The sequence below is a fragment of the Salvelinus namaycush genome, chromosome 22 (genome assembly GCF_016432855.1).
Source record: "Salvelinus namaycush isolate Seneca chromosome 22, SaNama_1.0, whole genome shotgun sequence".
Lineage (NCBI taxonomy): Eukaryota > Metazoa > Chordata > Actinopteri > Salmoniformes > Salmonidae > Salvelinus > Salvelinus namaycush.
The window spans coordinates 14,877,935-14,895,210 of NC_052328.1; the positions used below are offsets into that span (position 1 = coordinate 14,877,935).

At 42.7% G+C, this 17,276-nt stretch overlaps 1 protein-coding gene across 1 annotated transcript in view; it reads left to right on the forward strand.

Moving 5' to 3' along the window:
• Positions 1 to 17,276, forward strand: part of LOC120017598 (glutamate dehydrogenase, mitochondrial-like) — a 50,243-nt gene that overhangs the window by 19,559 nt on the left and 13,408 nt on the right. The window contains exons 4-7 of the mRNA XM_038960458.1: positions 11,900 to 11,963; positions 12,775 to 12,869; positions 13,815 to 13,994; positions 17,098 to 17,235. Coding sequence (XP_038816386.1) covers positions 11,900 to 11,963; positions 12,775 to 12,869; positions 13,815 to 13,994; positions 17,098 to 17,235 — 477 coding nt within the window. The remainder of the gene's footprint in view (positions 1 to 11,899; positions 11,964 to 12,774; positions 12,870 to 13,814; positions 13,995 to 17,097; positions 17,236 to 17,276) is intronic.

Consider the following 17,276-nt stretch of genomic DNA (forward strand, 5'->3'; position numbering starts at 1 on the left):
TGTACGGTCACTGGAGGGACGACGTCGTTGATGCACTTATTGATGAAGCCGATGACTGAGGTGGTATACTCCTCAATGCCATTGGATGAATCCCGGAACATATTCCAGTCTGTGCTAGCAAAACAGTCCTGTAACATAGCATCCGTGTCATCTGACCACTTCCATATTGAGTGAGTCACAGCTTTAGTTTTTTCTTCTAAGCAGGAATCAGGAGGATAGAATTATGGTCAGATTTGCCAAATGGAGGGCGGGGGAGAGCTTTGTATGCATCTCTGTGTGTGGAGTAAAGTTGGTCGAGTTAATTTTTTTATTTTTCTCTGGTTGTACAGAGGATAAGTTCATTAGAGTTACCAGCCTCAGAAATTGCTGCACAAATAACTGCTTTACAGAGTTCATGTAACAGACACATCTCAACATCAACTGCTCAGAGGAGACTGCGTGAATCAGGCCTTTATGGTCGAATTGCTGCAAAGAAACCACTACTAAAGGGCACCAATAAGAAAAAGAGACTTGCTTGGGCCAAGAAACACGAGCAATGGACATTAGACCGGTGGAAATCTGTCCTTTGGTCTGATAAGTCCGAATTTGACATTTTTGTTTCTAACCGCCGTGTCTTTGTGAGACGCAGAGTAGGTGAACGGATGATCTCCGCATGTCTGGTTCCCACCGTGAAGCATGGAGGAGGAGGTGTGATGGTGTGGGGGTGCTTTGCAGGTGACACTGTCTGTGATTTATTTAGAATTCAAGGCACACTTAACCAGCATGGCTACCACAGAATTCTGCAGCGATACGCCATCCCATCTTGGTTGCGCTTAGTGGGACTATCATTTTGTTTTTCAACAGGACAATAACCTAACACACCTCCAGGCTGTGTAAGGGCTATTTGACCAAGAAGGAGAGCGATGGACTGCTCCATAAGATGACCTGGCCTCCACAATCACAAGACCTCAACCCAATTGAGATGGTTTGGGATGACTTGGACCGCAGAGTGAAGGAAAGCACCCAAAAGTGCTCAATATATGTGGAAAATCCTTCAAGACTGTTGGAAAAGCATTCCAAGTGAAGCTGGTTGAGAGAATGCCAAGCGTATGCAAAGCTGTCATCAAGGCAAAGGGTGGCTATTTGAAGAATCGCAAATATAAATATTTTTATTTGTTTAACATTTTTTTAGTTACTACATGATTTCATATATGGTATTTCATAGTTTTGATGTCTTCATTATTATTCTACAATATAGTGGTTAAGAAGCAAGTTGGTGTTATTTTCATTGCAAGGTGTAGTATATCAGTCCCACCAACCCTGCTAAGAATGGAATTATTATAACTTTGTTTACAGGACAAATTATATTAATAGGGGCCTGAGAATCCGAGTACCCGGGTCCTATTAGTGAATGTTAATTTATGTATAAGTGTACATTATATAAAACATGTTTCCATATGTGTAGGCTTACTCATATCCAGTGTATTTTCCCATCTATTCAGTGAGTGAGCGTTTCCATGTGTGTTTAGCGTCACTGGTTTCACTGAAAGTCATGCCACCTGGCACCCTTCTGCCATGCCACCTGGCTCCTTGGTTGCACCGCCTTTCACGTCAGGCAGACAATCAGATCTGTAGCTCAGCCAGCCATACTGGGTAACCATGGCAGCTGCAGATTCTCAAGACAAAGGGTAGCTACTTTGAAGAATCTCAAATATAAAATATATTTTGATTTAACACTTTTTAGATTCCATGATTCCATATGTGTTATTTCACAGTTTTGATATCTTCACTATTCTACAATGTGGAAAATAGTAAAACTAAAGAGAAACCTTTGAGTAGGTGTGTCAACTTTTGACTGGTACGTAGAAATTGTGTTAAATTCCACATAGATACGGAAAGAATCTGATGTTTGGTCTTTCCAGAGATGTTCGATCGGGTTGAAGTCTGCCACTCCTGCGTTGTCTATGCTGTGTGCTTAGGGTTGTTGTCCTGTTGGAAGGTGACCCTTCGCCCCAGTCTGAGGTCCTGAGCGCTCTGGAGCAGGTTTTCATCAAGTATCTCTCTGTAGTTTGCTCAATTTATCTTTCCCTTGATCCTGACTAGTCTCCCAGTCCCTGTATCTGAAAAACATCCACACAGCATGATGCTGCCACCACCATGCTTCACCGTAGAGATGGTGCCAGGTTTCCTCCAGACGTGATGCTTGGCATTCAGGCCAAAGAGTTCAGTCTTGGTTTTATCAGACCAGATAATCTTGTTTCTGTCAACTGTGGGACCTTTTATATATATATATACAGGTGTGTGTCTTTCCAAATCATGTCCAATCATTTGAATTTACCACAGGTGGACTCCAAGTTGTAGAAACATCTCAAGGATGATAAATGGAAACAGAATGCACATGAGCTCAATTTCAAGTCTCGTAGCAAAAGGTCTGAATACTTAGTAAATGTGACTCACCACCTGGATTCGGTCTTACGTAGCAACATTTGAATTTTTTTTTTTTACGTTGTTAAAAAGTAGACACATAGCTACAAAATGGTATATCATACACTGCGTGTTTGAGGAACAATGGGAAAGTAATTCTGCTTTGAATGTTGATACATCTGTAAACTCACTTTTGAGAAAAGGGCCTTTGAATGTTTTGGTTCCCTACTGGAGAGCTCTCCTTTGTCTACAACCATCCAGCATTGTTCACACCCTCTTAAGCCAGCCCCACCCTTCTCTTTCAGGATTCACATGTGAGGTCAGGTGCTAAACAGTGATTAGTATAGTAAAGATTAAGACTAAAAGTGGGAGTAGCCTACAATAAGGATAGATTCCAGGTAAACAAAGTGTCCAGATGATACAAATATTTTATAAAGATTAGATGACGCTTACCCAGACACACTTGTCTAAATTGATGGGTGAAAGAAATGCTAATACCTCAGCCACATCGTGGTGGAAAAAGTACTAAATTGTCATACTTGAGTAAATGTAAAGGTACTTTTACTTCAGTCATTTTCTATTAAGGTAAGTCACCCAGGAAAATACTACTTGAGTCAAAGTATTTGGTTTTTAAAAATTAAGTATCGCAAGTAAATGGAATTGCTAAAATGTACTTAAGTATCAAAAGTAAAAGTATAAATCATTTCAAATTCCTTATTAAACCAGATGCCCATTTTTTTATTATTATTATATATATTTTTTTGGGACGGATAGCCAGGGGCACACACCAACATAATTTTTCAAACAAAGACTTTGTGTTTAGTGAGTCTGCCAGATGAAGTGCAGTAGGGATGACCAGGGATGTTCTCTTGATAAGTGTGTGAATTGGACAATTTTCCTTTCAAAATGTAACGAGTACTTTTGGGTGTCAGGGAAAATGTATTGAGTAAAAAGTACATTTTATTTTGGAATGTAGTGAAGTAAAAGTTGCCAAAAATATAAATAGTAATGTACAGATACTTGAGTAGTACTTTAAAGTATTTTTACTGAAGTACTTTACACCACTGCCCAAATGCCTTCACACCAGTATTTTAGCATACTTTATATACTGTTACACACTCACTTAACTTAAGTATGGAATAATATGTGATAAGGCCATGCAACCTGAGTTGAAACCTGAGTGAGGTGCATATGTACAGTACATAAACAGATGTATGTGCCATATATTTATGTGGTGGACACTTGATACGGTCACATGATATTGTTTTGGTACTGTATGTCACAAAATCATGTTACGACCACACACAACAAAATATTAATATATAACATTTTTATTGAGAAGTGGATGGGTCTCTACAGAAGGTGTAAAACGGTACAGCCAAATGGTTACTTGCATAGTAGCAATATCAGAAATAGTGTCAATTATAAATAAAATATACAGTATGTACAAGAACAATATCAATTACGATAGTGATCGAGGTATTTATATGCATTCAATCAGGGGTAAAGTGGCTGAGCAGCAGGATTAAAAAATAGTAGCAGCAACGTATGGCGCGTGTTAGGAGAGTCATTTGAATAGAGGCACTGCAGCTAGTGCTGATGACTGGTCTGTCCGACCCGCGCATGAACAAGGGAATCTATATTCTGTCCTGCCCTTGACTTTTGTGCAGGGCATGTGATGTCTATAGCCTCTTTGTCACCGCTCACTCTGAACAAGCAGGAGATGCTGCTCTTGCTTCTTCCGCTTGACTGATTTAACAGCTTCTGGCAGATTGACAGATCTGAAGACCTGATTGTTGTTCTTCTGGCACTGCCATCACAGGTCTGTCCTGGGCTTAGTGCTTGAGATGTGGGGCAGCAATTTTCTCCACAGATTCCTGAAGGAAGACAGCCTAGCTACACGTACCTTATTTAAGCTCAATAAAAGTAGTGCCAATAATGTTGGTCAATTACATAATCAAGATGTGTTTGTGCTTTACATACCAAGTGTTGTCATCGATTCCTTGTAGAGATGCCACACTGCTGCTTTTGTCACATAGGATGACAGCATCTTTCCACCAAAGTGTTTGTGTCCTGGGTGGCGTCCTGGTAATATTATTGCATTATCCTCTGCGTAGTTGTTGAAGTTCACCACTCGCTGCAAGTCCTCATGCTTCAGGTGTAACCTGTGCTTGCTTGGGCCAGCTCTCTTTTTGATGGGAGGCATTAGACCATTCTCCTTGTATGACTGGTGGAGGAGAGTCAGGCGTGTTCTACTGAAGCTGAAAGACAAATTCCAGATACAAATATTTTAGCATTATTATACAATGGTTGCGAAATGGCATTCTGATAACATCACAACACACAGTTCATACACGTAATGTTTGCTAGCTTGCCAGCCATCTAACGTCAGCTGGCTAGCTAACAGCAAGCTTTAACTAGCAATACAAACCTGATTGTCATATCTAGCTAAAGTTAACCAAGTAGGTTCAATGTTAGCTAGCTAACATTAGGCTTTAACTAGCAATGCGAAATGGCATTCTGAGAGAACATCACTAAAAATGTTTTTACCTAAATCAGGGATTTCCTCATCGTCTGATTCATTTTCAGTCAGAGAGTCAGCATGACACGATCGTCCTCAAGAAAGTAGTCCATCACAACTTTTTCCCACTGACCTTTGTTGATAGCGCCTGATAAATTCAGGGCAGAAATGTTTAGCAGTAGCAACATATTTGCAGTTCTCCATGGCTAACGTTATATCTTTAGAAAACAGCAATAGAAAGGATTATCTACGCATAACGAGCAGCTCATTTTAGACACAAGATGCTACACCGCAGACCAATCCAAACTCACCTCTCGGCATGTCCAACCCACTCATTATCTCAGCCAATCATGGCTAGCGGGAAGGTTGGGTCTTTTTCTGTGGCTAAACCAACTAGGCTCGTAATTGAATAGTTTTACTCGTATTTACAGATGGCATACAAGTTTGATATTAAGGCACATGAAAGTTCACATGTTCGAGAAGGCATTTCTGACAAAAAAACACTTTTTTACGTTCAAACGGCCTACTACCATACCCCCTTCAATGGCACTTCAATCTCTTGTCTTGCCCATTACATTTACATTTACATTTAAGTCATTTAGCAGACGCTCTTATCCAGAGCGACTTACAAATTGGTGCATTCACCTTATGATATCCAGTGGAACAACCACTTTACAATAGTGCATCTAAATCTTTTAAGGGGGGGTTAGAAGGATTACTTTATCCTATCCTAGGTATTCCTTAAAGAGGTGGGGTTTCAGGTGTCTCCGGAAGGTGGTGATTGACTCCGCTGACCTGGCGTCGTGAGGGAGTTTGTTCCACCATTGGGGTGCCAGAGCAGCGAACAGTTTTGACTGGGCTGAGCGGGAACTGTACTTCCTCAGAGGTAGGGAGGCGAGCAGGCCAGAGGTGGATGAACGCAGTGCCCTTGTTTGGGTGTAGGGCCTGATCAGAGCCTGAAGGTACGGAGGTGCCGTTCCCCTCACAGCTCCGTAGGCAAGCACCATGGTCTTGTAGCGGATGCGAGCTTCAACTGGAAGCCAGTGGAGAGAGCGGAGGAGCGGGGTGACGTGAGAGAACTTGGGAAGGTTGAACACCAGACGGGCTGCGGCGTTCTGGATGAGTTGTAGGGGTTTAATGGCGCAGGCAGGGAGCCCAGCCAACAGCGAGTTGCAGTAATCCAGACGGGAGATGACAAGTGCCTGGATTAGGACCTGCGCCGCTTCCTGTGTGAGGCAGGGTCGTACTCTGCGAATGTTGTAGAGCATGAACCTACAGGAACGGGCCACCGCCTTGATGTTAGTTGAGAACGACAGGGTGTTGTCCAGGATCACGCCAAGGTTCTTAGCGCTCTGGGAGGAGGACACAATGGAGTTGTCAACCGTGATGGCGAGATCATGGAACGGGCAGTCCTTCCCCGGGAGGAAGAGCAGCTCCGTCTTGCCGAGGTTCAGCTTGAGGTGGTGATCCGTCATCCACACATATGTCTGCCAGACATGCAGAGATGCGATTCGCCACCTGGTTATCAGAAGGGGGAAAGGAGAAGATTAATTGTGTGTCGTCTGCATAGCAATGATAGGAGAGACCATGTGAGGATATGACAGAGCCAAGTGACTTGGTGTATAGCGAGAAAAGGAGAGGGCCTAGAACAGAGCCCTGGGGGACACCAGTGGTGAGAGCACGTGGTGCGGAGACAGATTCTCGCCACGCCACCTGGTAGGAGCGACCTGTCAGGTAGGACGCAATCCAAGCATGGGCCGCGCCGGAGATGCCCAACTCGGAGAGGGTGGAGAGGAGGATCTGATGGTTCACAGTATCAAAGGCAGCCGATAGGTCTAGAAGGATGAGAACAGAGGAGAGAGAGTTAGCTTTAGCAGTGCGGAGCGCCTCCGTGACACAGAGAAGAGCAGTCTCAGTTGAATGACAGGTTTCAAGACTAGACTGATTTGGATCAAGAAGGTCATTCTGAGAGAGATAGCAGGAGAGCTGGCCAAGGACGGCACGTTCAAGAGTTTTGGAGAGAAAAGAAAGAAGGGATACTGGTCTGTAGTTGTTGACATCGGAGGGATCGAGTGTAGGTTTTTTCAGAAGGGGTGCAACTCTCGCTCTCTTGAAGACGGAAGGGACGTAGCCAGCGGTCAAGGATGAGTTGATGAGCGAGGTGAGGTAAGGGAGAAGGTCTCCGGAAATGGTCTGGAGAAGAGAGGAGGGGATAGGGTCAAGCGGGCAGGTTGTTGGGCGGCCGGCCGTCACAAGACGCGAGATTTAATCTGGGGAGAGAGGGGAGAAAGAGGTCAAAGCACAGGGTAGGGCAGTGTGAGCAGAACCAGCGGTGTCGTTTGACTTAGCAAACGAGGATCGGATGTCGTCGACCTTCTTTTCAAAATGGTTGACGAAGTCATCCGCAGAGAGGGAGGAGGGGGGGGAGGGGGAGGAGGATTCAGGAGGGAGGAGAAGGTGGCAAAGAACTTCCTAGGGTTAGAGGCAGATGCTTGGAATTTAGAGTGGTAGAAAGTGGCTTTAGCAGCAGAGACAGAAGAGGAAAATGTAGAGAGGAGGGAGTGAAAGGATGCCAGGTCCGCAGGGAGGCGAGTTCTCCTCCATTTCCGCTCGGCTGCCCGGAGCCCTGTTCTGTGAGCTCGCAATGAGTCGTCGAGCCACGGAGCAGGAGGGGAGGACCGAGCCGGCCTGGAGGATAGGGGACATAGAGAGTCAAAGGATGCAGAAAGGGAGGAGAGGAGGGTTGAGGAGGCAGAATCAGGAGATAGGTTGGAGAAGGTTTGAGCAGAGGGAAGAGATGATAGGATGGAAGAGGAGAGAGTAGCGGGGGAGAGAGAGCGAAGGTTGGGACGGCGCGATACCATCCGAGTAGGGGCAGAGTGGGAAGTGTTGGATGAGAGCGAGAGGGAAAAGGATACAAGGTAGTGGTCGGAGACTTGGAGGGGAGTTGCAATGAGATTAGTGGAAGAACAGCATCTAGTAAAGATGAGGTCAAGCGTATTGCCTGCCTTGTGAGTAGGGGGGGAAGGTGAGAGGGTGAGGTCAAAAGAGGAGAGGAGTGGAAAGAAGGAGGCAGAGAGGAATGAGTCAAAGGTAGACGTGGGGAGGTTAAAGTCACCCAGAACTGTGAGAGGTGAGCCATCCTCAGGAAAGGAACTTATCAAGGCGTCAAGCTCATTGATGAACTCTCCAAGGGAACCTGGAGGGCGATAAATGATAAGGATGTTAAGCTTGAAAGGGCTGGTAACTGTGACAGCATGGAATTCAAAGGAGGCGATAGACAGATGGGTCAGGGGAGAAAGAGAGAATGTCCACTTGGGAGAGATGAGGATCCCAGTGCCACCACCCCGCTGACCAGAAGCTCTCGGGGTGTGCGAGAACACGTGGGCAGACGAGGAGAGAGCAGTAGGAGTAGCAGTGTTATCTGTGGTAATCCATGTTTCCGTCAGTGCCAAGAAGTCGAGGGACCGGAGGGAAGCATAGGCTGGGATGAACTCTGCCTTGTTGGCCGCAGATCGGCAGTTCCAGAGGCTGCCGGAGACCTGGAACTCCACGTGGGTCGTGCGCGCTGGGACCAACAGGTTAGAGTGGCGGCGGCCACGCGGTGTGAAGCGTTTGTATGGTCTGTGCAGAGAGGAGAGAACAGGGATAGACAGACACATAGTTGACAGGCTACAGAAGAGGCTACGCTAATGCAAAGGAGATTGGAATGACAAGTGGACTACACGTCTCGAATGTTCAGAAAGTTAAGCTTACGTTGCAAAAAATCTTATTGACTAAAATGATTAAAATGATACAGTACTGCTGGCTGGTGAAGTAGGCTAGTTAGCAGTGGCTGCATTGTTGACTTTGTTTGAAAGTGTTGCTGGCTAGGTAGCCTCGATAACTGGCTAGGTAACCTCGATAACTGGCTAGATAATTACTCTAAACTACACAATTATCTTAGATACAAAGACAGCAAAGACAACTATGTAGCTAGCTAACACTACACTAATCAAATCGTTCCGTTGTAATGTTTCGGTAGAAGTTGGCTAGCTGGCTAGCTAGCAGTGTTGACAACGTTAGGACGGCGAAAATAGCTGGCTAGCTGACTTTGTTTGAAAGTGGAGCTGGCTAGGTAACCTCGATAACTGGCTAGATAATTACTCTAAACTACACAATTATCTTAGATACAAAGACAGCAAAGACAACTATGTAGCTAGCTAACACTACACTAATCAGATCGTTCCGTTGTAATGTTTCGGTAGAAGTTGGCTAGCTGGCTAGCTAGCAGTGTTGACAACGTTAGAAGATTCGATAATTCGATAATAATCTAAACTACACAATTATCTTTGATACAAAGACGGCTATGTAGCTAGCTAAGAAAAGAAGTGCTAAGATCAAACAAATCAAACCGTTGTACTGTAATGAAATGAAATGAAATGTAATAATGCGACGTGTAGAAATGCAACATTCACCCTCTGAATGGCACATATACACAATACATGTCTTAATTGTCTCGAGGCTTAAAAAACCCTTCTTTAACCTGCCCCCTCTTTCATCTACACTGATTGAAGTGGATTTAACAAGTGACATCAATAGGGGACCATACTGTAGCTTTCACCTGGTCAGACTGTCATGGAAAGAGCAGGTGTATATAATGTATGTTAAAGACATCAATAAGGGCAAGGTAAAAGTTGTCTAATCATCTATTTGGCATGCTATTTATAGGGCTAGTGGTAACTACGTCTAACTTCCAATCAACCTTAGATGAGTGATAGTACACCTAGCTTCACATTGAAATGATGGTGTTCTCTGGGCAAATCGAATGTCAATGCAGCCTACATAATCTAGTGATGGAATAAAAAATCCATAGTTGAATATTAATTTTGACTATCACAATATTTCTGTGCTAGTTGGCTGTATCTGCATAGCTTGTTTTTCTTTTTAAATAAGAAGCCAATTTTGTTTTCAACACTTATTTCCATAACTGATCAAACCTAGTTTTCTCATTGCTCTCTCTTGTCCCTCTGCAGCAGACATATGATGAGCAATATGTTTGGAACATCGAATCGCAATAAAATCACAGTATCAATACATATACTGTAGAATCGTGAGAATTGCCATACATATTGTATTGGCACCTAAGTATCACGATAATGTCGCAATTCCAAGCCCTAAAATAAACCTAACCTCACTCAGAATTTACTTTTAACATGCAGCTTTTGTAAGAAATGTTAGTTACTTTCAACTCAATGTTATTTAGGTAGTCTACTCAAATGAGTATGGAAGCTGGTCAATGTCTAGATGTGTTGACATGATAGCCCAGCTGAAACGAACACAGCTTGTTTACAACGCTAAGCAGGGTACATAGTTACATTTTTACATTTTAGTCATTTAGCAGACGCTCTTATCCAGAGCGACTTACAGTAGAGTGCATACATTTTATTACATTTTTTACATACTGAGACAAGGATATCCCTACCGGCCAAACCCTCCCTAACCCGGACGACGCTATGCCAATTGTGCGTCGCCCCACGGACCTCCCGGTTGCGGCCGGCTGCGACAGAGCCTGGGCGCGAACCCAGCCCAGCCTGGGCGCGAACCCAGAGACTCTGGTGGCGCAGCTAGCACTGCGATGCAGTGCCCTAGACCACTGCGCCACCCGGGAGGTCTAGTTAGACATCTGGATGGTAAACTAGTTCTCATTGAAGTGCATTACCCCATGTATCAGTAGGAGTCCCTCAATGTTCAGGCAGAAATTGTTACTGTGGCTACACATTCAATTCAATATACCACATCACTTAGGTTGATAGCATGATGTTTAAACAATTATGTTGATTCAAACATACCATTCTATCAACATTGAAACAAGGTCAAGTAACATGTCTAGTCAAATACGAACTTCAACATCATTTCAACCATAATATATTGAATATAGGATTAAAAAGATTAACATTTCTACGTGGAATTTCAACATATATTTCTGGTTAAGTTGAAGTTTTACCCTAATTTCAATGTTTACAACGCTGGGTGCAATTAGATGAAAACAACAACTGGATGATGACTTGTTTTCAAATCCAATGTATTTTCCACGTTGATTCTGCGGCACAAAACGTTGGCAAATTACATTGAAACAATGTTGATTCAGCCAGTGTATGCCATGTAGGAAGGCTGCAGGATGTCCTATTATGTGACCATTCATTGGAGTGTTTGTTTTAGCAGTGATCGGAACAAGGATGAGAATCTCTATCTTCAACTTTGACCCCAGAATTAGCTGAGATTACTACTGATAGGGAAGAAGGAGCCATAGAAAATTATTTTATTGTCTATGTTTCTCAAAAATAGAAAATATGCATGACCTGTACTTAATAGTTATTTAAATTTGCGAATAAAACCGTAATTAAGTGCATATTGTACATATTATAGCACACGTTATTAAGATGTTGAATACCGTATCTAAATTAAAAGATCAGACCATTCCTGAAAGCCCCATTGTGTTCCATAGAGCTCTGCACAGGAAGCTGTTAGTCAGTGGGCTCTCCCTCCACTTCCTGTAGCCAGCCCAGAGCTGACCTGCCCTGTGTTGTTATTAAGCATTGGCAGTTCTGCTCTGGGGGAGAACTGCTGAGCCATCAGCTGGTAAACATCATGACCGGGACATTTACCCCTTATCTATCTGCTGGGCTGCTGGCTCTGAAAGAGCAGGAGTTTTTTTTTTTGTCCCTTGATCCTCCTGAGCCTCATCCACCTTGAGCCAGGTGGATGAGTGTTTCACCTTCAGTGTTCATTTGAATAAATTCAAGTAATCCAGCTTTGACATTAGTATTAACCTACCTGAAGCTGATGTTGCATCTCAATATTTCAGAATCCTATTCTATCACAAAGCAGGATGTTTTTGTGCTGTTAAAGAAGAGCCTTTACTTATTTGGTCTGACTTTACTGCCAGTGAAATATTCAGTGCCATTTATCATACTGTTATTTCTCTGCCTGCAGGACAATGAACTGGAGAAAATCACCAGAAGATTCACCATTGAGCTGGCCAAAAAGGGTTTTATTGGTGAGTAGTGTCTGTGATCAGGGGAACACTGAAGGTTGGCGGTGAAAATGTCTGGTGGTAATGTGTATGTCCGCATGAATACATGGTCCCCTGTAGTGGGGGAGGGGGGGTTTCATGAGCCCGCAGCACAAACATAAATAACTATGATGAGAGAGGAGTTAAACACAAGGGGAAACTGTACACCAGAAAAAAATCTAAGATGGAATAATACACCAAATATTTTTGAGGGATGTCAGAATTAAATAAGCAGTTCACATTAACTTCACGTTCTTTGTAACAATGACCTATCATTTCCAAGGACTTCCGCTTGTTTTAAGAGTTATTTTAGGATGATGCTTTCAAAGTATGAAGTACCCGTGACCTGACTTCAGGCTTTTGTAGGGGGTTTCTAGCCTGACAAGTCCAGCGTTTAAAAAGGCAAGAATGGTACTCTTTATGTCTCTGTTATTCAAAGCTGTAAATGTCGTCCACATGATCACTAAATCAGGAAGGTCAGAGGAAGCCAGTTATTAAAAGGCATTCCAGGAACATTCTTCCATAGTGGTGGGATGAGGGGACTGTTTATATAGCGACATGTCTTGGTTACACGTCATGTGACTAGACTACCTACAGTACACTGCAATAGCTTCAAAGTGGGCCATGAGTGCCTCTATCTAAATACAGTACTACTGTTTCACACCGACATATTTAGATGGGTCTACATGCGTTTCAGTATGAGTTTGTTGTTGGTGTATTGTTTGTTTCTTCTTTACTGAAGGCATTTTTTGTTTTCCTAGAAGTTCACTTTAACCTCTCTTCTTTCCCCTGTCAGGACCAGGCATTGATGTCCCTGCCCCTGATATGAGCACTGGAGAGAGGGAAATGTCCTGGATTGCTGACACCTATGCCAACACCATGGGCCACCATGTACGTGTTCCCCATATGAACTCACTGCCCTCTCCCACAATAGACATGGTGTTTCCCCCAGCACTTCCTATCAACTAAGCTAAACAGCTTTGAACAATTATCGTAAACCACTTAAATGAAGAAATGTAATATAGATAACTTTCTCAGCTCTTCCTCTTCTTGGTATATTTTATCACCATGAAATCTGTTCATGTTTTATCAACCTAATAACCAAGCAACTATGTTACATGACCACAAAGCAAAACGGTGTACAGTAGCTAGTGGTCAAGTGATAAGTTGTCATTATTCTGTGTGTACACTTGCCATCCTTATTGACTTTGCTGAGTAAATATTTCCGGTATGTCACTTTTTAGTTTTTTTTCCCTTTATTCCTTTTGATGATTTGAGTTTTTACACAAAGTTCTGCTGGCCTTTTATATGACCCTTATTTTCCTGTCCTTAGGATATTGTTCCAAGTCTACTGAAAGACAAAGCTCTAGATTCCATTAAGTTGAACTGTCTCTTGCTGTATGACGCTTATATGTTTTGTTGATTGCCAGGGAGGAGGTCAGGGAGCACTCCAAAAGTAAAGCATTTCAACTGTACACTAGAACTTCTACCCTACAGCCTAGTCATAGAAGTTGGCCTCAGTCTAAAATCAGAATTACAGAGACGTGCTCTTGTCCTGTCTAGGATTAAGCTGTTGGGACTTTTTTGGCATAGTCTTCCAAATATACTCGTTTCTGGGATATATTGATGTTATTATTGTAAATAATAACCTTACCTTTATCCCTCGGATGATTTGTCTCTGGTACATCACAAAATGTGTCGATCACCATCCAGTCTGCCTCTTACAAGGTTGCAAAACTACTTAAAATAAAACGGCCGTCTTCTCCTTTTATTGGCCTATGTGAAGTTGCTAATTCCACCACTAACTATCCACATGTTCCTCTCCTCTGTGTCCAGGACATCAACGCTCATGCCTGTGTGACTGGTAAGCCCATCAGCCAGGGTGGCATCCACGGAAGGATCTCGGCCACCGGGCGAGGAGTATTCCACGGCATCGAGAACTTCATCAACGAGGCGGCCTACATGAGCCAGTTGGGCCTGAGCCCTGGCTTCACCGACAAGACCTTTGTCATCCAGGTACACGGACACAGCATTTATTGATTAGGAATGCATTTGATTTAATTTCATCAGGTCTCAAAGCACTTTACAGTGTATGGGGTGGCATTATAGTAAAAGGTATAGTACCAGTCAAAAGTTTGGACACACTTACTCATTCAAGGGTTTTTCTTTATTTGTACTATTTTCTACATTGTAGAATATTAGTGAAGACATCAAAACTATGAAATTACACATGGAATCATGTAGTAACTAAAGTGTTAAACAAATCAAAATATACATTTTAGATTAATTAAAGTAGCCACCCTTTGCCTTGATGACAGCTTTGCACACTCTTGGCATTCTCTCAACCAGCTTCACCTGGAATACTTTTACAATAGTCTTGAAGGAGTTCCCATATATGCTGAACACTTGTTGGCTGCTTTCCCTTCACTCTGCTGTCCAACTCATTCCAAACCATCTCGATTGGGTTGAAGTCGGGCGATTGTGGACGCCAGGTCATCTGATGCAGCACTCCATCACTCTCCTTCTTGGTCAAATAGCCCTTACACAGCCTGGAGGTGTTTTGGGTCATTGTCCTGTTGAAAAACAAATTATACTCCCACTAGGCGCAAACCAGATGGGATGGCGTATCGCTGCAGAATGCGTGCCTTGAATGTGTGCCTTACCACCTCCATGCGTCACGGTGGGAACCATACATGCAGAGATCATCCGTTCACCTACTCTGCGTCTCACAAAGACATGGCGGTTGGAAGCAAAAATCTTTGTTTGTACTCATCAGACCAAAGGACAGATTTCCACTGGTCTAATGTCCATTGCTCGTGTTTCTTGGCTCAAGCAAGTCTCTTTTTCGTATTGGTTTCTTTAGTAGTGGTTTCTTTGCAGCAATTCGACCATGAAGGCCTGATTCACGCAGTCTCCTCTGAACAGTTGATATTGAGATGTGTCTGTTACTTGTACTCTGTGAAGCAGTTTTTGGGCTGCATTTTCTGAGGCTGGTAACTCTAATGAACTTATCCTTTGCAGCTGAGGTAACTCTGGGTCTTCATTTCCTGTGGCGGTCCTCATGAGCCAGATTCATCATAGCGCTTGATGGTTTTTGCTACTGCATTTAAAAGTTTCTTCAAAGTTCTTGACATTTTCCAAATAGACTGACTGTTGTTTCTCTTTGCTTATTTGAGCTGTTCTTGCCATAATATGGACTTGATCTTTTACCAAATAGGGCTATCTTCTGTATACCACTGCTACCTTGTCACAACACAACTGATTGGCTCAAATGCATTAACCTTTAACGAGTCACCAACCCGGATCCGGGATCACCCCCCACTGAGTAGCATAGCTAGCATAGCGTCACAAGTAAATTGTAGCATCTAAATATCATTAAATCACAAGTCCAAGACACCAGATGAAAGATACAGATCTTGTGAATAAAGCCACCATTTCAGATTTTTAAAATGTTTTACAGGGAAGACACAATATGTAAATCTATTAGCTAACCACGTTAGCATAAGACACAATTTTTTTACTCCAACAGTTTTTTCCTGCGTCAGTAGCTATCACTAATTCGACTAAATAAAAATATATATAGCCACTAACCAAGAAACAACTTCATAAGATGACAGTCTGATAACATATTTATGGTATAGCATAGTTTTTTTTTGAAAAATGTGCATTTTTCAGGTATAAATCACAGTTCTACATTGCAGCTGCAATCTGAAATAGTGCTGACGCAGCCAGAACAATTACAGAGACCAACGTCATATAACTAATTACTTATCTTAAAACATTTCAGAAAAATACACAGCGTACAGATATTGAAAGCCCAACATCTGGTGAATCCAAACAATATTTCAGATTTATTAAATGTTTTATAGCGAAAACAAAATGTAGCGCTAAATTAGCATAGCCACGCCAGCCAGAACCAGCTGGGCGCCCCCGACCAGTTCACATGCACGACAGATATATGAAATAACATAGTAAATTGGGTCTTACTATTGCTGATCTTTCATCAGAATGTTGATCAATGTGTCCTTAGTCCTGATGAGTCGTTCAATCCATTCATAATGGCAACTTTCCCTCTTCATTTAGCATATGTACTGGTCGACTGGCCAAAGTAAAAAAAGTCACAGAACGGAACACGGCAAAACTCCCGAAAAAATTCAAATAATCTGATTAAACTATATTGAAAAAACATACATTAAGATGATATGGTCACATGTATCAAACAAACTTCGAGACGGAGATAGTTTTCATCCGTAACGGCAGCAAAACAGTAGACAATCGCACCTCCAAATAGCGCGAATCAGAGAACCGGAAGTTGTCGGTCACGCCAAAGAAATAGGTCTTATTTCACGCCAGTACAAGGTAAACAAAAAATTTCTCCTCTGACGTCCTCTTGACACCCAGAGGAAGACGAATGAAGTGTGTTTCGGGTCATAGGTGGCGTGACCATATATAGGCAGAGCGTTGAAGCGAGCATACACATCTTGCATTCTTCTTCTTGGTCAGGGAAAGTGCTGTCAAATGACTTCTGTTTAACTCAGAGACAAAATTGAAACGGTTTTAGAAACTATAGATTGTTTTCTATCCAATGGTATTAATTATATGCATATAGTAAGAGCAATAATTGAATAAGAGGCAGTTTAATCTGTAGAGGAAATTATGCTAATGCGAAAACAGCACCCCCTATAGTGGCAAGAATTAAGAAGGGAAAAAAATATTTTATAAAAAATATTATCATTCTTTTTGGTTAGAGGTAGCAACATTAGAGACTATTATAAAGGATGGCAGCCACACTGTTGGTATAATCACTACATAGCTTGTTAAATGTTGATGTATAGAGGACTGTCCTCCCTCCTACAGTAGAACACGGTGTTACAGCTAATTACAAGCTGTACTGAGTGGAGGCTGCACCATGTTTTATCAATATCAGAAGTGATCCATAAACCCACTGGACCAGAAGACACTACGTTACACTCATTAACAAGAACGTAAACATAAATGTGCATTTGGTACATAGAAGCGGAACAGGCTTAAAAATATGTGACTTACAAGGCACTCAGGCCAAAAACGATTAAAACTTATTTTATTCTGAAACATGTCATTCTTCCTTCTCTTCTCCCAGGGTTTCGGTAACGTTGGCATGCACTCCATGCGTTACCTACACCGTTTCGGGGCCAAGTGTGTTGGTGTTGGAGAGATGGATGGAAACATCTGGAATCCCAATGGCATCGACCCCAAGGAGCTGGAGGACTACAAGCTGGTTAGTACACAACTCATAGCTACAGTCACTAACCTACAAGT